The 25,236-nt window shown below is 40.6% G+C and overlaps 1 protein-coding gene across 8 annotated transcripts in view; it reads right to left on the minus strand.

Moving 5' to 3' along the window:
• The window catches only part of Macrod2 (mono-ADP ribosylhydrolase 2), a 2,026,591-nt gene that overhangs the window by 13,519 nt on the left and 1,987,836 nt on the right, over nucleotides 1-25,236 (minus strand). For 5 of the 8 annotated variants that reach the window (XM_029471909.2, XM_029471907.2, XM_021155700.3 and 2 more), the window contains one exon: nucleotides 1,600-1,677. The exons of the other annotated variants lie outside the window; for them this stretch is intronic. In XM_029471909.2, the coding sequence (XP_029327769.1) occupies nucleotides 1,600-1,677 (78 nt within the window). The remainder of the gene's footprint in view (nucleotides 1-1,599; nucleotides 1,678-25,236) is intronic. 8 annotated transcript variants of the gene reach the window in all.

The following is a 25,236-nucleotide window of genomic DNA, read 5'->3' on the forward strand; positions in this document are numbered from 1 at the left end:
TGGCACATATATGTACCAGAATACTTGTTGCCATTACAAGAATGAATCCTGCCAATTGTGATATGTGTGGAACTAGAGATTATATTAAAAGGAATAGACTGGATACAGAAAGGCAAGGGATTAATCATCTCTCAGAAAATGAGTGGAAGGCAGTAGTCACCAGAGATCAGACACACTGAGAGGGACTTGGGGATGGCTTTCTGCACTGCAGTTAGGTAAGTTTGAGAAGTTGTATAGGCTTGCATAGGAGGGTGCCTGCAGATGAGAAGGGTAGATTTACATTTCAAAGAGCTAAAGGGAATTTGAGTTTTTTACCATAAAGAAATGAGTAATGTCGAAGATGAATATTCTTAACCTGACTTTGACATTATAACATGTGTCTATCTCTAGAAACATAGCATAGTAGACCACAAGTAAGGGTACCTTTATAATGTTATATATCCCCAAACATAAATAGACATATATCACTTTATATAATTTATGGCCTATGGATTCTAGTTTTCTTAGCTGTGAGATCTACTGTTGAGGGGATTAGCAATTCTCCTATGGAGTTTCTCTTTCCTTCCCAGGCCCTAGGTAACCAGAACTACTGTCTCCTCTCTTTATCTAATATACATTCACCGAGCTGCCAAGCTCACTGACCCCTGCCTTCAAAAGTCTACAGGGTGCATTTCCCTTATTTTTTTGGCTGCTGCTGCCTGTCTTACCCCAACTTCTCTTGTATAGAGTGCTGGGTGTTGTTAGAGAGTATTTCACCTAAATCTGTCTCTGCATACCTCTCTAATCAAACTGGAAAAGAATCTTTAATATTTAAAACACAAACCTCAGTGGCCCAGTAGAATCATGTCTGCTGAATCAGGTATTATCCTGATGTAAATAATGGTATTTCCGAATGTTCTTAGCATAGGCGTATAGGAGAGGCAATGTTAATAAGTTCATGGTGTGGGATCTTTATTGGATTCTGATTTGGAGGGCATCTACTTAAATAGGGTTATTTTTGCGGTGCTCTGAAAGAGTCATTGTATGTCTGGGCAAAGACTCAGAGGCTAGCAGTTGAGGATATGAAAAGAATCTTAGCCCAAGCTCAATGGAGAGCTCTGGGAACACTGGGGTAACAGGGTTAAGGCAGGCCAGGTAGACTGCAGTCTGATCTTGAAATGACTCACCATGACCTCCATATAGTAAGGCATGTTTAAACCATGTGTGCTGTCTTAAAACAAAATGTGTGTGTGTGTGTGTGTGTGTGTGTGTGTGTGTGTGTGAGAGAGAGAGAGAGAGAGAGAGAGAGAGAGAGAGAGAGAGTGTGTGTGTGTGTGAGAGAGAGAGAGAGAGAGAGAGAGAGAGAGAGTGTGTGTGTGTGTGTGTGTGTGTGAGAGAGAGAGAGAGAGAGAGAGAGAGAGAGTGTGTGTGTGTGTGTGTGTATGTATGAGTGTTAAAGGCTTCCATTTTCATGATTTCCTAGGTAGAATTTGGCTTTTGAAATTTCCTTTGTTCTAACCAGATATGTTGATCCTTAGATCAAATAATTTCCTTCATCCTAGATTACATGTGTATAAAGTACCACAGAATCACAGTTGAGCACAGGCAGCTCAGACTCACCATCAGGACCTGAAGTGTTTTCTGCCTCGCTGGAACCTTGGCTTTCTGCAAACACAGCAGGTGCATCCTTGCCTTGAGCTGAAGGAAGGAAAGCAGAGTCCTGATTACAGAGAATCAGCTCAGCCCTGCTGCCAATCTGCTCTCACCCTCCACTGCCCTCTTAAAGTTCAAAATGCTCTGGGGATTTAACTTCTTTTGCAGAGTGGGTTACAGGAGGAAGTCGTGGGTTGAGATGCTTGAATATCCCAGAGCTGTCTCCCAAGTTCTCTTTAATTTGTGAGGTAATCTCGTGCACACACTGTTTCTCAAAAAAGAAGTGTAGTAGGATAAGAGAAAGAATGTGCTCTAATCAACACAAAGTACTGTTTAAATTTAGGGAGGAAGAGAGAGGAAGGACTGAGAGGGAGGGGGAGGGAGAGAGGGGGAGAGACAGAGATGGAGAAAAAATGGAGGGAGGGAGTGAGGGGAGAGAGCAGATAGGATATGGAAGGAGTGAGGGAAGGGCTTGTAGGGAGAGAGGGAGAGGGTGAGGGAAAGAGAGAAGGAGGAGGAGAAGGAAGAGGAAGGAGGAGGAGGAGGAAGAGGAAGGAGGAGGAGGAGGAGGAGGAGGAGGGACTTTAAAAAAACATGAGGGAAAAAAGTCTGATCTTGCCTTAGCATGCCTAAAAGTAGAAAGTTCCCGTTTCCTCATAGGAAGAATTCTCCTTGTTAAACTACAGGTATGCAACAAGACTGCCTCTCTAGACCTTTAAGGCACTGCCATGTTGGCTGTTGGCATGCTGAGTGTCTAGCCTGCTCCTGGCTTGTGTGGTGACTGTTTTCTATATGACCCTCAAAAAGAAGGACATCAATTCATGGTGGTTCAAGTTATAGCCTCCCCCCCAACCCAAATAAAACCAAAACTAAAACATCACCAAGGTTTCTCTGTGTAGGCCTGGCTCTCCTAGAACTCACAGTAGCCCAGGCTGGCTTCCAACTCAGAGGTCCCCCTGCCTAGTGCTTAGATTAAAGGTGCAGGCCACCACACTCAGCTTACACAACATTCTTAACTGTCACATCACATCGAGAGAGGGCTGTTCACATTTCCAGATATTCAGAAAGACACTCAACCTCTCAAAGCTTAAATACCTAGTATGTTTTCTCAACATGAATAACAAGGGCATTCATAAATAAGATAAAAATGCTACAATACAAATATGTGAAGTTTTTATTTCTGTATATTTTAAAGAGAAGGTGAAATCATTTTACAGGAGGACATCCTTGGGGTAGGATGTGTTAAGTTCACTGTGCCAAGTGGGGATGAAGCAAAAGATCCCATGTATAATCTTTTCTGAGGGAGACTTTTACTGGTACAGTCTGTACTCCCAGCAGCCATTTACTGATGCTGACAGTCAAGAAATACAACTTAAACATGACTGAGCACATAGCCTGGGTGGTCAGAACTTGAAGATACAAATACCAGTGGAAGCGGGCAGAGAGGAAGAAAGCCATCTTACGATTTGCAGTATGAGCTAAGGCTCATTTAACTGAAAATGCTGAACAGACTTTTGTATTGGCAATTTTAGACAGGGAGTGTGAAGTAGACAGAGGAATTGGGGAGATATTATTCTTTGGTAAAACCGATGGTGCAAAATTAGATGAGCCGGCACAGAAGGCTAACACAGGAAGAAAATTCTTCAAGAGCAACAGTCCTGTAGTATTGCTTGAGTTCTTCTGAGGATGTGATTGGAACACAGGAAATAGACCTTGAACTTCCAGCTGGACCTGTCGGCATAGTATCATACTCCAATTCTGAAACTTCCAGAACACTTAGCACTTTGCATTTGCTCATTAGCAAACTACTTACACTCCAGTGCAGAGAAAACCAGTGGTGTACTCCATAAAGGTGGGAGCATGGGCAGTTTGCTATGTAAGACTGAAAGCAAAGCATAAATGAGGAAAAATAAAAAAAAATATTTGACTTCATAAACAGAACAAGCTTTGGGGTGGAGCTTACATACAAGTGTTTAGTAAGAGAAAAAAAATACTTGGATTTTAAAATCATAGGCAATTAATAGTATTAAAAGATGTAAAGAACTTCTAAAAATAGAAATATAGGTCACTAATCCAATAGAAAAATTGCAAGAGATGTAAGAGCTCATTAAGAAATAATGTCCTACATTCTAGTGAAATGACTCAGTTTTATGAGAGAAATGCAAATGAAGATGATGATGATGATGAGACAGGGTTTCTGCTTGACTTGGCAGATGCAGATTAACCCTCTACCAAGAATCTCTAGAAGCACTGAACAGATTGTTGATAGGAATTATTTTAAGGAACCAATGAGCTAAGAATGCAGCACAGACACTGTGAGGAACAGAGCGATGAGCTGACATTCTAGCACCAATGATTGAATGGGCACTCCCAGGGTTGAAGGAAGGCAAAATGTGAGCAGCTGGAGTTCACCAAGGAAGAAAGACCCTGCTAAGTGCTTCAAGTTTTTGGTAGGTCTAAGACAGATCAACTTTTAAGTAAAAACAAAGTCCAGAGCTTGGCAGATAGCTAAATGGAACACTTGCCTAGAATGTGTAAGTACATGGGATTAATTCCCAGCATACACACACACACACACACACACACACACATACGCACACACAAACTTTTAACAAATAACTTTTAAAAACAAAGAAACACCTCCTTCTTGGGTGACCTTGGACTACATTTCTCTATTATGTTCTCCTACTTGTTGGAAGCAAAAATAAATCTTCTCTGAGGAAGATAAAAAGCACTCAGAATCTCAAATTATCCTCAAAGTTCTTAAGCACCGTGTTCACCCTACAACCAAAAATTACCTGGCAGTGCAAAGCTGCCACAGCAGGTCACTGAAAACCAGGAGAATTAAAGCAAGGGGCCATAGACAAAATGGGAATGAGCCATGTAGGCTAAGAATTTGGCAGCTGAGCTGAGTAATATGCATGGCCAAAAAGTCCCTCAGAAAAGTAGACACTGTAAAACCAGATGGCAATTAAGTAGGTGAATTTGATGGCAGGTCCACTCAGCTGAAGTACGGTTAATAAGCTAAAAGCTGAATCAGGAGGAAACACAGGAGAGTGAGCAGGAGCCCTGTCAGACATAGTCTGGCCCACCCACTGAGTGTAAGATGTAAGAGATAGTCCAGCCTAACCTTTGAGAGAGAACTTGGAATTTGTGGAATCTTCCTTGTAATGAGCAAAACTAATATTTTAAGAAAGAACAGGGCTAGAGAGATAGCTCAGTGGTTAAGAGCACTGACTGCTCTTCCAGAGGTCCTGAGTTCAAATCCAAGCAACCACATGGTAACTCACAACCATCTGTAATGGAATCTGATGCCCTCTTTGGGTATGTTTGGGGATAGATACAGTGTACTCATATACATAAAATAAATACTTCTTTTAAAAAAAATAAATAACAGATACTAGTTTGTTGAAATTAATGGGTAGTATGGTGCTCTGATATTCTATAAAGGGTGTGATAACAATAAGAAAACTTAATGCAAAGCAAAACTCAGATCAATCATTGTGAAATTGCTGGAAACCAAGGATAAAGAAAAACTGTGAATATTGTCTAGTTAAGCAAAGGCCTATTGGACTTAAAGTAGCAACAGTTAAGATTTGGGTGTAGGTTTGCAACAAACACACAGAAATGGAGAGAGTGTAACATTTTCTTAGGAATAAAGGAAAAATGTCTCTAACTTAAATTCCCATACCCAACAAAATCTTTTCAATTAGCATTTGAAATCAGAAGTTTTCTTAGAAAAACAAAACAAAACAGAATTAGGTAATAGCCAATGTCTACAGAAGGGATAGTTTCCAACATTCTTGAAAGAAATCCCAGGTTGGTTGCAGAACCAGTAAGAAAAGGGAGCAGAGGGAGGGATCTCCTGACTACGAGGTAAACATATTACATAAAACATGTTATACTATCTAGCAAGGAGGAGACTGGGAATCTGGGAAATGCTCAGTGAGCAGCACAAGTTTATCAAAGCCAAAGTTTACCAAAGTCATTAAGAGAGCGCCCAGGACTCCTGTACTCAACAGCCCCAAAATGCACATGTGATTAGAAGGACAGGAAAGACAACAGATAGTGAACAAGGAACAGTCTTGTGACAAAGAAGTGTGCTGGTAATCACTGAAGGTTTTGACTAACTTTTTACCACATTTCATAGTTTCATAAAACCATGGGTTTACTTTTGTGTTTGCTTGTTTTGTGTTTTTGTTTTTCTAGTAAAACCACTATAAAATGTCTGACCCTTATCCCACTCTCAGGAATTCAGTTTGAGTTGAAGAATTTATAGCATCAGTGTTATATTTGATAAGAAGTTATAACCACAGAAGGAAACTGAGCTGGCCTACTTCTACTGACACATGATTTCGTTGACATTCTTTTCCGGGTTCTCACTTCTGATGGGATCTAGATCTAGTGGCAGAGTGGAAGAAATAAGAGAATTCCTGAGACATCCAATGTTAATACCCTTAAAGAAATGCCCAGCGAACAGGTCAGTTACCAGTCTATTAAGCAATGCTCAGGAGTTACAGAGACAAAGTTTGGAGCTGAGACAAAAGGATGGACCATCTAGAGACTGCCATATTCAGAGATCCATCCCATAATCAGCCTCCAAACGATGACACCATTGCACACACTAGCAAGATTGTGCTGATAAGACCCTGATATAGCAGTCTCTAGTGAGACTACGCCGGGGCCTAGCAAACACATAAGTGGATGCTCACAGTCAGCTATTGGATGGATCACAGGGCTCCCAATGGAGAAGCTAGAGAAAGTACCCAAGGAGCTAAAGGGATCTGCAACCCTATAGGTGGAACAACATGATGAACTAACCAGTACCCCGGAGCTCTTGACTCTAGCTGCATATGTATCAAAAGATGGCCTATTCGGCCATCACTGGAAAGAGAGGCCCATTGGACTTGCAAACTTTATATGCCCCAATATAGGGGAACGCCAGGGCCAAAAAGGGGGAGTGGGTAGGTAGGGGGGTGGGGGGGGAGGGTATGGGGGACTTTTGGGATAACATTGGAAATGTAAATGAGGAAAATACCTAATTTAAAAAAAAAGGGAAAAAAAAAGAAATAGGATACAAAATACTGTCAAGATCTAGGGAGGCCACGAAAGAACAAGTTGAGCAAAGTAAAGTTCAAAATGCCAACCAGAAAACAGTAAGCTGTTAAGTTGCTTGCCCTATGCCTATGCTTTTAACCTCATTATCCAATAAGACTTGTGAGACATCTCAAACTATGGCAGTATGTTAGCACACATTAGCAATGTATACAATAGGTGGTTTGGGATTCAAAGCAGACAGAAAGCACAGCAGCCGTCAAAGTTCTAGCTCTACATACTACATTTCTGGAGCACAGAGAGGCATTGTCTATTTGATCTGTTCTCATAGCTCTAACTGTGTTTGGTGGATGTAGTCATTTTGTAACATTACTATGTGGTGATGTGTACCTGCATGTATTGAATGGGACTTGAATCTATCTGTGTATGGGCACTGGCATGCTTTGATGACTTTGCATGCTCATATGTATATCTGCTCAAGTGTACAAGTATGTACGTGTATTCAGGAAGGGGGAGAAGAACAGACATTTGTTATTCTGACATGAGTGTGACACTGGTGTTATCTGAACGGCTTCTATCCTGCTGAGCAATGCAACTGAGTGTCCCAGAGAAATGAGTCCATTCCACATAGACAATAGAATCTGATAAAGCCCAAACACCTCTATTCTCTATTTATTCCAGTTTGCCTGACCTTCCCCCATTTTGATTGGTACTGCTTGCAACATAAACAAGAGGTATATTTGAGGACTCCTAGCAGGAGATAAAAGATGCTGAAATAGAGTCTGGGACATTCAGTGCCATTTTCATTTTCAATTACCAACTGCCACTGCTCTCCTCAAAGCTTTGATTATAGCATCCTTTTGTAGGTCGGTGGCATTACATAAAAAAATGATAAATGGAGGATGCCTCATCACAGAAAAAAAAATGCCATGGTGCATACTTAATGCCAGGTAACTGGCCTTTTAAGTACATAAATTTAGAAAGATGTTGGAGAATCATCTAAGGTTATACTTTGAGATATTTACTAATAATTAAGTCATGTAAACAAAGAATGACGATCATCTCTCAGAATACACACTTGCATGTAAGCTCAAAGAACAGGGCCTATTGGAACCCCACTGTATTGAATTAAAGTGTTGTTGACCCAAATGAAGTATTTTTGAACCACCGTCCCAACATCTGTGTTCTAGTGTTGCTATTGATTACTGAAAATGTTTATTTCCCACTTGATTCCCACTTGGGAGTTCTTTCCACTGTCTCCTGATGCTAAGTTTGGTCATGAAAATTTGGGGAGGGGGGTGCGCACAAAGCATCTTCTGAGTCAAGTCACATCGAGACTGGCAGTGCATTTGTACAGTTGAGTCTCTGCTGGTTCTCTTGTTTTCTACCTTAACATGAGCTTGCTTTATGGATCAGCTGGTCCAATGAGGATGAGACTCAATTCAGAGCCTGGCATGCTTTCTGAGTCAGAGAAACTGTAGTTGGTCCTGGTATTTGCAATCAAGATATTGATGAGTTTTATTCTAAGCTATGGCTAAAGATGATTTAACATGCAGCATTGTTATGGTCATAGCATGCACACACACACACACACACACACACATACACACACACACACACACACACACTTTATATATGTCAATGGACATTGTTTCTTAATTCCATCTCATAGAAATTATATCTGTGAGGTCAGAATTTTGATTTGTACCTAACACGTTAATATATGATAATAAATAGGTTAATTTCTAGCATCTACTAAACAAAAAAAGGATAGGATAGATATGTAGAAAATACTGAATTAAAATATTCAGGGAAATCTAATCCAAGCTTTGTTGACTTTAGAATGCTTTTATGATTGTAAAAACAAAACATCTAGGTCTAGACTCCCATCCAGCTAAGTGAGAAGAGAACAAAGACCCACATAATGAGGGAGGACAGAGCATCAGTGCAAACACAGGGTTAGGAGAGAATGTGACTCTCCAAGCTACACTAATACAGTCTTACTGACATAAACTCAGTTTTATTCCCAGGTCACCAACACTCCATCTTTACACTATATTCAATCTCAGGAAAAAAAAAATTGCTGCTATCTTTCAGTACTGTAGTCTCCTTTTATTGCTACTTATCCATAATTAGCTTCTTTAAGATCTATATGAATAGTACTCAAGTATGGAGAATAAAGTGTCACACACCTCTTTTTTCTTTTAGAAAGAAAAATGATCAGTTTGCTGAAGGTAAATATGTCTGTCACTAAAACATCAAATTTCTGATATGAATGTTCTTAACAAGTATCTATTTTTTCTTTTAGTCTTTTACGTTTTTTGTTTGGAAACAAGCTATAAGTGCCTAGAATGTATTAGTTTTCTTGTCAAAGGTTCATGTCAAAGGAAATTCTTCAATCTCATTCAAACTAAATCAAGGGCTCTTTCTTTCTTTCTTTCTTTCTTTCTTTCTTTCTTTCTTTCTTTCTTTCTTTCTTTCTTTTTCTTTTTTTCCCATTTTCTTCTTTTGTTGTTTAACACCTGTACAATAAAACTGTGCCATCTCCATCCAGAGCCAACCGCAGCAAGACCCCCCCTGCCTTTGAATGGTACATACTCTGTACAAGATTGTTGGGGGGGGGGGGATAGCAATCAGGCCGGGCGTGGTGGCACACGCCTTTAATCCCAGCACTTGGGAGGCAAAGGCAGGCAGATTTCTGAGTTTGAGGCCAGCCTGGTCTACAAAATGAGTTTCAGAACAGCCAGGGCTATACAGAGAAACCCTGTCTTGAAAAACAAAAACAAAGCAATCAGTGGACGAATAAGAAGGGGGTAAGGGGGCGGGGGCAGTGCCATGGAAAGGTGGGGCAAAGGAAACAACCCAAGCTGCTTCTCCTCCGCTCCCTCTGGTAACAGATCTAACTAGGTGTCTGAAGGTCTAGGTGCCACTCACTCAGTCCCCAGATGGATGTGGAGCCAGGTTAGAGACTGGTCCCTTGCTCTGGCCTAGTTAGTCCCAGGGCCCTTTACAGATTCCAAAGGAGAATCAGGGGCAGGTGGAGGAGAGATGGGTAGAGGATGCTGTAAGTCTCTGGGAGGGATGGCAGGCAAAGGCTCAATATCTCAAGTTGGGGAGCCCAGGGTAGGTAGGGTGAGGCAAATAGGGGAGGGGTGCAGGCAAAAGATGCCAGAACAAGTTCATACTGTGCACAGAGCAGAGAGTGAGAGAGGAGCACCCTTGCCTCAGGCCCATCTCAACCTGCCTTTATTAGAGTAACTCCCTTGTAAACACCAGTCTCAAAGTGTAAGAGCTGCTACAAAGGGCAGGGGTGGGGCAAAACTGGCAGGAGGTGTGGAAGCACCAAAGGCCAGGGATTTGCCCCAGCCCCACAGCTCTGGGCCAACAGCAGCCAGGATGTTTAGTCATGTGATGATATCCCCTATCCTTCCTCACCCTTCTCCCTCCCCAAATGGAGAAAGACAACCTGGGAATACTTTTCTCGGAGGGAGGGAGCATCCCCAGAGCTCATGCAGAAAGAAAAGGGAAAGGAGGTAAAGAAAGTCCCTCAATACAACAAGTTGTCTCAAATCGCCACAGTGATACAGACTTATCAGAAACCAATGAAACAATACAAATTTAATACTAATAAAATAAATACTATGGAAGACAGAAGAACACAGGAAGACAAAAAGAGGCACTCAAGAGATTTGTGTTTTTCTCATTTCTTCTTAGGACAGGCCACAGCCACCCAGGCCCATGTTTGGTCTTGGTCATAATTAAGAGCACTGATTGCTCTTCTAGAGGTCCTGAGTTCAATTCCCAGCAACCACATGGTGGCTCACAACCATCTGCAATAGGACTCAATGCCCTCTTCTCATGTGTCTAAAGACAGCTCAGCTCAGTGTATTCAAATCCATAAAAAAAAAAATCTTAAAAAGAGAAAAAAGAATAAGTCAAGGGCTTTTAAGTGTCCTGCATTTCGAAGGCATTTCCAGTTTGTTACTTATCAAAAGCCTCTGTCCTTCCCTTCCCTTTCCCTCCCCTCCCCTCTTTACCCTCCCCCCCTCTCCTCCTGCAGCTCTCATCCCCTTCTGGAATTTAAGATTTATCATTATGGAGATCTTCATGTTTTATGAAGATTTAATTAGCTGAAATGGATTACAATTTAATGAGATATATACTGAAGTTTTAGAAACATGTATTTCTAAATGGAAATGAAAAAAAGTTCACTGAGCCTAATGTTTAAATAAGTCTAGTGATGATTAAAAATACACAGAAAGAACACTTACACATAACTCTCTAACTGCTCTCAAAGTGCTAAGGAAAATGACCCTCTCTATTATATCTTTCCCATAATCACCCCAGAAAACATAAAATGCATAATTGGTCTCCCTTTACTCTCCCTCAGTCACGTCCCCTCAGTTCTTCTTAGCTTCTTACATAAAGCATAGGCAATGTGATATATTCTCCATAGCATAACCTTTTTATATTATACAAATATTCACAGCATATTCATATTCCACTGTTTAATATTATAAATTAAATACATATATATTAATATCTTAACAGATACATTCATCTTAAGGCACCTTTAAAACAATCTAATATCTTCTCATGCTGCTTTACTGTCTGGCTACATAGATGTGGTGGATACAACACTCTGGAAAAATTCTGTGGATGGTTCCCTAGGGTAAACTCTTAGTGGATTCCTGGATCAAGAATATGTGTGCATTTGGTGTTCATGGGTGTCGCAAAATTGCTTTCTGGAAGAGACAGACCAATCTGTGCCCTAATTAGCAATTATGAATATGATTTTCCCACTTGATCCCAGCATTTAGTACCCTTACACTTTCCCTGGAGAACAAACCCTACCATACACAGTTATAATTTGCATTATGACCAGTGTTACCCTTCTCTCTTCCTTTCTGTTATATATATATATATATATATATATATATATATATATGTTTATATATTTCTGTTATATATGTATATTTATATATATATATTTATATTTTACCAGATTTCCTCATTGGTTGATTATTGTATGTTTTTCTTTATTGACTTTTATTGTTCTTTGTGAGCTAAGAAACTCCTCTATGCAATACATTGCAAATTTTTCGTCTTTTATTTTGATATAATAAATTCAACTGCATTTTGCTCAAAAGGTTTGTATTCCAAGACACACTACTTGTCCCACCTCACAACTCAATAACACATCACAGCTGTGATTTGAGGTGAGATTGTGATACAGACATTTTTTGACATGACTTGCCCATTATATCATCAATATAGCTTCCCCTTCATTTTAGAGAGTGCTAGGGTCTTTCATGAATTTCTTTCTTCCACGGTAGATTCTTCATCTGTTTGCATGCATGCTTGCTCTCCTACTTCCCCGCTATGTGATGGTGAGGCCTCAGTGTGTCTGCAGGGTAATGAGTAAGGAGTAAGGCATCTATTCCTTAACCATTATGATCCCTCCATATCTATGGCCTGTGGTCCTCTAGGAACCATTTTCAGGAAGGATTTTCTTCTATCTAAACTCGTGGCTCTCAGGGCTCTGTGAACAGCCAGTGTGAGTTCTAGGTTTGTGTGTCCTTGCCCAGGACATAGAACAGAAAGACACTCAATTATAGCAGGAAAAGATGATAAACATCAAAGATGAGTTAATGCATCAGAGCTATGAAGCTATTTATCGGCATAGAGGACCCTGTGTGCTATACAAAGGACCTGGGCTTTTATGTTATATAACATGGGCTTTCCGGCTCAGGTGTGTAACCTGGACTGTTTGCCTAATCTTTGTATGATCTATCTGCTATATGTAGTACTATATACAACCTGCATATTATATGACACATTAATATCGCTTTAAAAGATTTATTTTTGTTTGTTTGTTTTAACTGTATTATGTATCTGTCCCCAGATGAGCCTGACACCCACAAAGGCCAGAAGAGGGCATTAAATCTATTGGAACTTACAGATGGTTGTGAGTTACCAAGTAGATTCTGGGAACCAAACCTTTGTCCACTAGGAAAACAGCCAATACTCTACAATACTCTAAACTGCCTAGCCAGCTCTCCACTCTCTCATTAGCATCCTAAATCTTTCTGGATCCCAAATGGTCCTGCTTATGGGCTCCGAATGGGGTCATAAAATAGACTCTCACTTGCTGAGATACAAAATAAGTGAGCTATTGCTCTCCTCATGGAACTCACAGGTAGCCAATGCAAGTTATTATGCATCCTCATGGCCGGCCACTGGCCAGGGATGTAATATAAAACTCGGAAGAAAAAAAGTTATCTTGTCTGAAGAAGAAAAGGAAATATTTTGGAGTATAAAAAGCTAACTTCAACGTTGTAGCTACATGAGTTTGTCTGACCTGTCCTATATCCATTTAGACACATAGAGCCATCCCCTGTGTGTAGAACACCTGGAGAAATTGGTTTTTTTGTTTGTTTGTTTGTTTTGTTTTGTTTTTTAAATCTTTAACCAACTGCCTTAGGCCTAGCACTTTGGGCCCCTCCTGTTCTCCTTTTCTATGCTGTGTGACTTTCCCTGTAATTTCAGAGGTCGTCTCAGCACCCCTAACAGTGTGGTCTCACCAGCCCAGCCTTCTCAGGTTGGCATGCTTAGTTCAACAGAGCTGGATTCTGATCTCACATTCTACACACGGCTGGTCTTTTCTTTCCCTTTATCAGACCCTAATTAAGTTTCCAATTCTCATTCAGCCTCATTATGCAGCCCACCCCCACCCCCACTGGGGCTTGGCAGGAAGGAGGACTTTAAGGAGGCCCTTCTCAGCCAGAGGCTGCCAGAGCTTGGCTACATCTGGGTTTGTCCAGCAGGAACAATACAAATTGGGTATCTGTAAAACTCCACGCGACATCACACACCCTTTGTGGCTTTTGTTTCTCTACCTCTACCATCCTAATCTGTACACCACGGGCTACTGAGCAACACTGAGATAGGTGGGATTTCATGCTTTCATTCCTTCTTTCTTTTTTTCAGCCAGTAGAGTCTCTTTATTCTTTGACTCTAATAGGACTTTATCCAAGTAAGGAGCCACAGCAGGGGCAGCTTTGATTTTTTTTTTCCCCCAATGGTGCTTTATGTAAAATCTTCCATAAGGAAGGAACTTAGGGCTGGAAATAACTAAGGCTGCATTCTCAGAACCTTCCTATATCCTTGAGGCTCCCAAAAGAAAGCACTTCTGCACCTCAAATGGAAATCCTACATGATTGCATACGCACACAGCTATTCAAGGTGGAGTTCCATCCTGTGCGTTTTAATTTGTGGACATTCTTACTTCTCCTACATTCAACATCTATGTGGCAGTTTCTTAAACAGCACAGTTTGTTCTGAATACTTAATAAAATCTTACTATATCACCTTTGATCATGACCAAAATATTAAAAACTATTAAAATAAAACAAACACATACAGAAAAACACCCTGCATCTGAGAAATACCATGCTAGTCTACAGGAACATGGGAGGAGACTGTTGAGACTCTGATCTGAAAATGCTCGAATGGTTCTGCTAAACTGATCCTGGTTTTGGTTGCAGCCCAATACCAATTCTCTCGGCTTCAAAGAGAGAGAATAGATTACTTCCAGCTAAGAGAAATTTTCATACACACCTGGTATTAAACTAAATACTTCTTTCAGCTTGTCTTCACAAAGCCACATCTTAGACACTGGAATCTTAATCTTTCCGTTTCTCTAGTTTTAACCACGTTTCTATCCTCAAGCATTTAACTGAGACCCCAAACAAGCACATGCATGCCTACATGAAAGCCAAGTTCAGCGATACTATGAAGCACACAGTTGAAATTTCTGTTGATCCTAGCCTGCTGCCTTTTACAAAGACCATTCAGTTATGATGCTGTTTGCCCAGGCCCTTCCTTACATGGGGTTTTAGTCCCTCCTCAATGATAGCTTATGCACAAGAGTCCTTTCTGCCCTTTGAATCAAGGAGCTCCATGTCCATCTTCTTGCTTACCGGAGACCTTTCCCATGTGTGAACACCGACCCCAGTGAAGTGATGGGGCTGCCCCCATGTACACACTGAGGTAGTCAGGACTAAGATTTCTTAGTTCCTCTCAAGCATTCACACTAGCAAGAGTAGTGAGAGCATCCTATAGAGCTAAAATTTGGGGAATGGCCCCCCAAAACTTTCACTGAGTGGCCCTGTCAGCCTTATTCATTTGCAAGCAATGAACTAGCATATATTCCATATCCCAGGGATGGGCTGAGGGAGTGTCAGCTCTGTGACACAATGTCTCTGTACCATGATGGCAGTGGGTACAGCATAAAAGGAGAGTATGGAGATGTTTCTTGCCTTCAGGATCCTTGGGGACCTACAACATAAACGGTGTACCCATGTTAGAAAATTAGGGAGTAAATCTCAATAATTTGATTCACCTTTCTAGCCTCCTAGAAAACTGCGTTGATAACACTGTGGATTTTTAATGACTGAAGTCAGTAATGCATCTCAGCTATGTTCGGAAGACCATGTCGCAAGTTCTGAAAATGAATAAGTACAAGGCTTCATGGCTTTCTTGGTCACCAAAAGGCCCAAGGGGACAGGAATACAGGTGGTTGTCAATTTTCAGCGGATGCTTCCACTAACTTGTCAATCCCCCTGGGTACAGAGGTCTTCATGAATTCATGCCATGGCATCAGCCCTTGTCTGAGTTGATGCCCCAGGGCTGCTCAGAACCTTTCTCCAACCCCACCGTGCCTAACATCTTCACTGGTCCACTCACACCCAACTCATTTGTGATAGCTGGCTTGTACTTCTGTCTCGGATGTGGGAATCTTCAGGTACCCTGGTTTCTCCCACAGGCCTGGATACTATGCTTGATCCACTGTCTTAACAAGGTATGGATCCTTTGCCCTCTGTTTGGTTTGGCCACTGCTTCCTCTCTCAGACTGTCGTGGACACTCCTACAGCTGTCAAGCTGATTTCTTTGGCTGTGTGAAAACAGCATCTTTGGTGAGAGAATGGATTCTGGCAGGTGGAAATAATAGGGCCTGTGCCTGCTTTATCTCTTGACATTTAATCTCTTGTTCTAGGAGACAATTCAGGAAACCTTCCCCATAACAGGAAAAAATAGCCACATAGAATTTTCCTTTCAGCCCAAGAAATCTTAATCCTCTTTTTGTTCATGTAGTTTTACCAAACTAGAGATCCTGTCACATAACCTCTTCAGCAAGATAACAATTCACCTTTGGGGATGAGGCAATCCAATTTTGATTTATTGATCGCAGGGCACAAAGCTATTCTTAAAAAAAAATACAAACCCGGAGACCAATCCATATGTGATTGTCAAATGAAAGCTTGAAGAACAGGCTTACTAAGAGGGGAAAAAATCAACAGAATTTAATTTCCTTCTTTTTATAGAATGAAATAGACATTTTTTGTTGTTGAAAAAATCCAGTTTATAAATACAAAATGCACAAGATACAGGACATTATCTACTCTCTCTTGGGCAGATACAAATATCAATAATGTGCTAAAAGTCAAGCTTTGGTTTTAGCTCTTTACTTCTGTTGAATATACCCCACTTATTAGCCAGATGATTTCAACTGAACATTGACTATTTGTGTGGTTGTAATCCTTGGAGAAAAAGGATGGGTTCTCATATACCGTTATATAGACTCCATTACAGGGAGACTGTTAGCTATGTGGTGGTTCATGTGTGCATGAACATTTATATAAACCTTGTAAGCAAGGAAAGGAGTGCTTCTAGAATGTTTCTTATGTAGGAAAAATGGCTAGCTTGTTAAAATCGTATTTCATTGACTTGAAGATATCTCTTCCCCTGCCTCTTAACAGTAGGGACTTGAGATGAATTGGAGGATCAATGTCTCTACAATTGCTGTGAACCTAGATTGAAACTAAGTTCAGGCAGAGGGTTTGCATTTGCTTGTGAGATATTGGACAGCATTTCCAATTTCAGATCACTTCAATTGATGTTTCTATAGACTGCATTGGTAGAATGAATTCAGGGTACATATGTCCATGACTGGCATGGCTCATGGTTCAAGTTCTTAAGGAAGATAGGTGCTTGTTTGTTCATTCATTTTGTTTGTTTTTTAAACAATGCCCAGGTTAAGATATCCAAATCCCCTAGAATCTTTGAGACTCTACTGTGATTTTCAGCCATCTTCTCTGGGTTGACTATGTACCCCTTCAGCTGCTAAGGACAGTGTGTGTGTACTCTGATGATTTCTTACTCCCGATGACTCTGCTTGCCAGGGTACTAGAGTTTTATTTTTGTTTTGTCAGTGACAGCCAGGCCTTCCTGAGAACATTAAAACCTGAGAACTATCTGTTTATTGACTGCTCTTTATTTAAAGTGCTAAAGCTCTAACTCCCCTCCCCCAATCTGTAACTTCAACAATTGACAGAGAGAGTCACTGGCTAAACACTGGCTAAACCTGTGAGTACAAGTGAAAACAAAAACAAACACAAACAGCCCCTCCCTCCCCTCCCCAGGTGACTCTTGGTCAGAGTACTTTATCCCAGCATAAGAGCCTGAACTCTAACAGCTCATCATCCTTCAGTGACTGTCTCTTCTTGCCCCACCCTGCCCCAGTCCCTAGGACTAACCTCCCCGGATAAACTATTTACATTCAAGATCAGCTTTGAATGTGAGCTTGGGGAAAGATCTATAACTGCAGATTTTTTGGGTGCTGAGGGAGAAACATTACAAGTCTAAAGCCAACCTGGGCTGCCTATGACCAAGGACAACTTGATGAAATTCTATCTCAAAAATTTTAAAGGAGCTATGATATATTTCAGTGGTAGATACGTGTACAAAGCTCTCCCTCCCTCTCTCTCTCTCTCTCTCTCTCTCTCACACACACACACACTCACACACACAGTATGTAAAGTATAAGATATATTTGAAAATATAGCTCAAACTAAAAAAAAAAAAAATAGCTCCAACTTATGAGTTTCGGCCTAATAGTCCTTCATACTATGTTCTGAGTTAGCACAGTTTTCTTCTGTGTGTGTGTGTGTGTGTGTTGATCATAACATTTATCAAATGATGGGTACTTAATTACTTTACTCATGAAAGTAAAAATTCATGAATGAATAATTTTCCCAGACTTTGTATCAGGAATTATAGGTATTATGGTCATTTAGAATTAAAAATAAAATCTGCCTCTAAAATGACCCTTCCACTGAACTCTTTATTCAGAGAGTCTGTTCTTTTTCTTAGTGATAGTAGAAACTCATTCTCACATATATTAATTTTGGAAACATTGATAGAAAAATAAAAGTCTCCTGGGATGATATGAAGACTGAATATAAAAAAATAAATATGAACCTAAATTTGAAATAACTGAAATAAGTATACATATCCAATTAAGCTAAGTTGGCACATGCAGGACGTATTCAATATCATGCAGGGTTTTTTTTTTTAATCTTTATAGGAAATGAACAAATAGTTTTACTCCAGAAGTGAATGTACTCTTTGAAAAAGTCTATATAACTTTCCAAGATTTCTCAAGGAAACTAGCCCAGACTAGACCCATAGCACCACCTGATCCTTTCCATTTTAGTCTTTGGGCCATCTGCACTGTACCCACTCATGATGTTTGTCCAAGGCAGAGCTCTAGGGTTCTTCCTACATCCAGTGAGTAAGGACTGGGCTGGGTACTCAGTATCATAAAAGCTGCCTCAGAATCCACGAGTCATTGGCTTATTGACAGTTTTTCACTAACATCAATCACAAAGTTTCTGGAAGGCCAGTGCACACATTTAATGGATAGCCTACCTCAAATTTATATGTAGCATAATACCTATGAAGTTGGGGAAATCAAACACTAGAAACAGGATTGGTTCAATGGAATGGCTTTCTAAAATTCTAAATGCTGCACACCTGCATTTCCAGGCAGAAATTCTGAAAAATCGCTGTGTTTGTTCCTTCATTCAGCGAAGACCTGCCTATAAATAAATTGTGTGTAAATAATTTTCAAAGGTCATAAAATTACAATGAGAAACCAAACTATCCTAACTCAAAAGTTAGTCTACAGGACTCCCCCAGTCATTTGGAAAGGCAGACGTTTAAGATGCCTGTTTGGATTCTACTACTTGTTGACTGGTTGTTTTATGTCAGATATTATTTACCAGCACAGTGATTCAGGATACTAATGTGAAAAACAAACTAAAACCTAACTCATTCAGAGGTAATGTTTAAAATAAGATGCTTAGTGATAATCCCACAAGTATTCTCTCAGTATTAGTCCAATATACATTGTCTCCTGATATACTTACCTACCTATATATGTGACTAGAAAAGAGACAGACAGTAGAAAACAGTGCTAATGTGCCTTGATGCTGGAGCCAGATTTATCTGATTTTATTCCTGGCTAGCTGATAAAATGCACAGCCAAAGACAACACTTGTGTCTGTTTGGTTTTTATAGGCGTGTTGTTTAATCCCCTTTGGCTTTCCAGCTTTGTCTATGATTTCCCTGCTTTGGAAGGATATAACCTGTAGAGCTGTTTGTGTGACTCTGCTCTTAGGATGGAAGCTGAGGCATGCTGACAGTCTGAAGGAGAATCAGCAGGGAGGGAAAGGTGGCAATGACCCACAGTGTGGAGGAGTGTGAGATCATCCTAAAGGGGTGGGCAAGTGTCTCTGCTCAGATTCTGAGCTTACAAGCCATTGAATCTTGTTGAGGCTAATACTACTTCTTTTCATCCCTATGAAGGATGCTATCCTAATATTTATGTGAGCATCCTCTGAGTTTCTCATTTTTGATTAAAAGTTGGTCTACCAGAATGAGTCATAGAAGCACTGATGGTAATATGGGGCTGAGTCATGCAGTAGATGATTAAGCTATTGAGAGGTCTTTGCTAACCCACTGACATCAGCAAGCTTCAGTTTTCTGTTTTATAAACAATGTAATTTGATTACATTTCAAGTACTGTGCTTCCTTATTTTCCTATTTATTATGTAAATTGCATATGTAAATGAATTGGTGATAAAGATATGCAGACTTTTGTCTGTAAAGAAGGTGGACATGCTATGATGAGTGCTGAATTTTGAGTTGGTTTTCTGGTGATGGCATAGTACCCTTTCTTCCAGTTCCATCTGTTTATGGTAGCAGCAATATTGTCTATGATTAAAGTACAATGTTTGATTCAGGATGAGTGAACTTGTTAGACTTAAGAACACAATCTAGCTGAAATATGGTAATCAACATCCTCACTCCCTAAGAACCTATTGACTTTGAAGGTCTATGTAACTACTTTGTACCCATTGCTTAGCAGAATTTCCTTCAGCACCTGCTATACCCTAATGTCTTTGTGGATTACAGGCAGCAACTGCATGTAGGAAACAGTCTTTGCCTTCCAGAGTCTTAGATGAGTAAATTCAAAGTGACTATGAGTTATTCTGGGCTAATATAGGCCTTTCATTCAGTCCTGTGTTGGGGTGGTGACAGTAAAGGCTACTTTTCAGGGACATATTTCCAGGGAAAGTTAATGGACTTTCTGAGCCCTGAAATGAGTTCATACCAGAAAGATCACAGGAGAAACAGCAGGTACAGAGACCTAGTTTCGTTGCAGAATTCAAGATGGCAGTATTTGGAAGCTCAGCATATGAAGTAATAACAAATCACAGTCAGAAAGGTACAGGGGTCCAGTCCTTGGAAGACTCTAAATTGCTACTTGGAAGGCTATGACAACAGCAGGCTTTGATGGGCAGTGGCATAATCTGTTAGTGTTTTGGGAAGGATTAGTCTGGCTGCTGATGGGAGAATAATCTTGTGGGGGCAGAGAGAAGAGTGGAACAAACAGGAGAGGAACACTTCTCTTGGCTACAGTCCTGGGCCACTCCCCAACTACTTGGACAGCTGGGCAGGAGCCTGATGATCAAGTAGCATCCAAAGGACAGTAAACAGAAATGATGGACTTCTGGGCTTGACACTCAAAAAGGATTTGGAGTGAACTCCACATCCCATGCCCTCTGACAGGTAATGAACAGGGCTTCTTAAACCCCAGTAAAGATCAGATTCACTGGTGCAACTGAAGAATACACCTCTTTCTGTGTCCTATCCTAGAGACTCCAACTGCTGTTGGGACCCAAGAATTTGCAGGCAAGCTGCCACATAGGGAGACCTTGAGAAACACATCAGAGTCATAGAAAGGAAAGTCCCCTGTTTTTTAACATCTGTAAACAGATTCCCTCCCCCAAACTCAGGACCACTTTGCCAGAGAGCAAGAGGTATGCTTTGCTCACTTAAAGGCATTACAATTTTGAGGTTGTTTCTTCAGCTTGCCTATACAATAGCAGGCACTTGTCTTAGGGTTTCTATTGCTACAACAAAACCATCAGCCAAAGAAACTTTGGATATGAAAGAGTTTTTTTTTTTTTTTTTTTAATATACTTCCTGGTTACAATTCATTACCTAGGGAAGTCAGGGCAGGAAATCAAGCAAGAGCCTTGAGGCATGAACTAAACTGAAGCAGAGGCTAGAGAGGGATGCTGCTTACTGGCTTGCTCAATGGGTTTTCTCATGTACTCCACACAGTGAATTGGACCCTACCCTCACCATCCTCATCATCAAGAAGATGCCCCACAGGCCAATCTGGGTAGGACATTCTCTCAAGATATTTCCAGGCCCAAGGGACAAACTAGAATGGAAAAAGAATGAGATATTAAATGCTAGAAAGTTGGCAATCATTAAGGAAGCAGGGTGTTGAATGATAGAAGTGGGCGGAGGGAGAGGCAATATTAAGGTTAAGTTTTAGATGCCAAAACAGACGAAGATGCTGAGGAGACATGTATATGAGCAGAGACAATTTTGATGAAGATGCAAAGCTGCATAGTTTCCCTTAACAGCCTTTATTTTCTCAGCAAGGTGAGAAATAGGACCACAGGAAATGAGAAAGGGTTTGTAGACAAACACAAGGAAAAGAGAAAATTGGAAATGCTGCCTGCTGTAAGAAGTTTGTGTGGGTTGTCAAAATGCTGACTCACAGGACTTATTAATTGTAGATTCTGGGTGTAGATTCAGCTATCTTTTAGCTGGTGCAGAGGACATGTAAATTTCCACACCAGAGCTTGACACATTTTGAACTGACAATATGAATCGATGACCTCACGGTATTCCTTTTCCCTCTGAGCCTAACTTTAGGTACTTGTTTTCTTTCCATCTTAGTTCTACTTTGCATTCTTTCTCATTAGGTCTCCATGATCATTTCATAATGTCTGCTTTTTTAATACTTTATGCTCTATGATTCACATTGCCCATTCTCTCAAATGCAATGAAGTTGATGGAGATGCCTTTGGCCTTTTGAAAGCTTCCTTGTAGCTTAGCTAACACCTGTGGAAAGTTCCTAGATACTACAAGCTGTGAGAGACTTGGAGGTAGGGGTGACTATGAATTAAACATTCTCCCTGGCCAGACACTCACAGGCTACAGGAGATGGACTTTCCAATACATTAATTATTTCAGCTCCATGGGCTGATGCTCTCCTGCAGGGAAAAGTCTCAAGACCTTGACTGCTGGACTAATGAAATTCATTCGTCCTCCACAGATAATGTAGGTACCAACTGTGTGCCATGTATTGTGGGCTTCTAGTAATACAGTAATCAAGATGAGGAAGCTTTTATAGGGACAGGAAAAAGAGGCCATCCAGCTGGAGTAAGTGGAGAGGAGGTTCACCTAGGAGTGAAACTTCAGATTAAGACCCAATTAAGGGATCTGGTTATGAGAACCTGAAGGAACACATGTTTTTCTGAAGGAGGAAGCCCTGGCCCAGTGTTCCCAGTGGTAAATTAGCCTGCTCCAGGAACAGAAGAGTGGGTAAGAAAACCAGAGGGTAGCAAAGAAGGCTAAGTAAAGACGTAGACTGATAGGGATGATGGGACTAGGAAACTGAGTTTCATTTTAATCAGGTAATTTAGAACCTGACCAAATCAGTTTAGTTTGAGGAGCTCTATCAGTTCTGCAAGGGCCATGTGGCAACACAAAACATCCAAAACAGAAAAACAATTTCTGGAGAGGACAGATCATCTCACCCTAAATAGTCACACATGATGTATATGCTGAGAGCTGAGCACTGTTATGGATTCCGGGACTCAAAAGCCAGAACTGAAAAAAATCCTCTGATCTACAGGATATGAGGAGTTTAAGAGGGGGCATTGAGGGAAAGAAACAGTAAGTGTGAAAACCCTTGGGTACGAGCACACCTATATTATAAAGAATGGTACAGATGTGAGGGACTAAAGGAAACTCAGATGAGGGGTAAAAGGGGACAAAGGGTCAAAGTCACAATCCATAGGGACTGGCAGAGTTATTTTCCACACAAGACTGAGGACAGATTTTGAAAAGTGAGACATACTTATATCATAAGAGTCATCCAGTTGTGATAATATGATAGGCAACATGCAAAGATGAAGTTATGGAATCAAATAAGTTATTGCAGTAGTTGATGCAAATTGGACATGACTGTTGGTGGTAGGAGACATAAGATATTTTAAAATAAACTAATAAGCATTGCTGACGCTGTGGACAGGTGATGTTGGTGACAATGCGAAGAGGTCAAGACAACTTCAAAACTTTGGCTCTAACCTCTGAGCATAATGGAACTACCACATGCTCAGAGGAAGCATTGCAGATGGGAGCAGACATTAAAAAACCCAGTGTTGAAGAGAGTGAGCTGGAGATGTCTAGAAGGTATTCCTCATAGGAATTATTATAAAAATGTAGAATTCAGTGATGGTGATGTTACCATTCACAGAAATAGAACTTGAAGTTAACAGGTCATTTGTAGAAGTAGAATCAAATCAAATAACAATAGTTAGGAAGAAAGAGAAGTGAAAAGAAGTTGGGGAAAGGATTTAAATAAAGACATACAAGCAGCAAATCATTGCTATTAAAGACTGCCTTCCATTCTTCCTCCCTCTTACATTTCTACAAATAAAGAATGATACTTGGTTCAATAAACTATAAAAACACTCTTCAACCCAGATAGACAGCACACAAGGACCTCTCCTACGGCCATTTGTTACCAAGGAAGGTGAGGGTAGAGTCTTTATTTGCCTGTAGGGAATCCTCTCACAAAGATCATGCATAGGAAGACAGGTGCATTGAAGACTACAGCAGATGCTTTGGCTGGGATAAATGGGAATGAAAGGGACAGTGACATGGTCCAGGGATATTGAAGAAGTTGTCTGGTTATTTTTTCTTGGCTTCTTTTAAACCCAGATGGTGATCTGGTTCCCCTCCCCTGAATTCATCACATAGACTCTTTGAGAATAGTGAGGCTGTTACTTTGCAAACGAGAAGGGGGGAAATTAGGCCTAGCTATCTACTAATTCACACAGGACTTGTCGTTTAAGACAACTGGTTGTCTGATCTAGGGAATATAATTACCAGGCTATTAATGCTGACATCTTCAGTATAACAAAGCTACCACCCATGTATTGAGACTTCTTGGGCAAAGTCCTCACATGGTAATAGAGCTGAACTACACTACAAGGAGGTCCATAATTTAGTGCTATTAATGGTGGTGGAAAAAAGTAGAAAACTTCTAGAGACAAATATTGACATTACCTATACTGTAGGAAATGCCTATGTTAGGGCCAGATGGGAATTTGCAGCAGAATATCCCCTCCCTCATTTTGAAGTTTTTACAGAAGTCCTGTGATAACATTGATGGTAAAGATCTAGCTGATGGTAAATGGGTACAGATAGTATGGGACTTCCCCTCTCTAGTATTCAATTCAATGTTCTGTTTACCTAGAGTCTTTCTCAACAGCTATTTCTTAGAACATCTGAATGCAATGCAGCTGGCTCATAGACCAAGCCATCTGCTCCAGCCTTCTGGCACTAATAGAATGCCATTACTTACAGTCATGGTCAGAAGAATCTGCAGGGTGGTAAATTGGAATGCCACTCTGTGAATTCTCTGTAAACGTTCCTTTCTCTATATCTCCCATGGGAGTGATACAAAACTTTCAAGACTATAAATATAGTGACACTAGGTAGGCTGCTTGTTCCTAAAATGGAAGCACTTGGCCATGGAAAACTAGAACACTGTTACCTGGCCATTTAACATTGCTGCAAGCAAGTGCTGCAGTTTTCCTAGACGCTATAGTCGTGGTATTTAAAAACAAAACAAAACACCCATTTCAGGGAAGATGCACCGAAGCCATCCCTCACCATCCATCACAGTGGGATCTCAAATATGAATTTTAATATGTGCTTTTTAGTAGATAGCGCACATGGCAAAACTTAGAGGGGCAGCCCTTATTCCAATCTCACTCCAAACTTAAGAGGCATGTGTGATGGCTATTCTTGGTTGTCAACTTGACCACATCTGGAATTGTAACAGAAGAAGCATAACTGACTCTGTGATGCAAGTGTGATTCATGCTGTAAACCTCAGCACATAGACAGCACCATCCGCCAAAATGAAAACAAGGACCTAATCCATGAAAGTTCATAGTTCTGAGAAAGTCTCTAAACGGACTGACCTTGATTTTTGGCTTCTGTAGTACTGCTTTTGGCTAACTGTTGTTGCTTACTGAAGTATGTC

This window comes from Mus caroli, unplaced genomic scaffold (assembly GCF_978045245.1).
Source record: "Mus caroli unplaced genomic scaffold, Mus_caroli_1 scaffold_2, whole genome shotgun sequence".
In the NCBI taxonomy this organism is placed as follows: domain Eukaryota; kingdom Metazoa; phylum Chordata; class Mammalia; order Rodentia; family Muridae; genus Mus; species Mus caroli.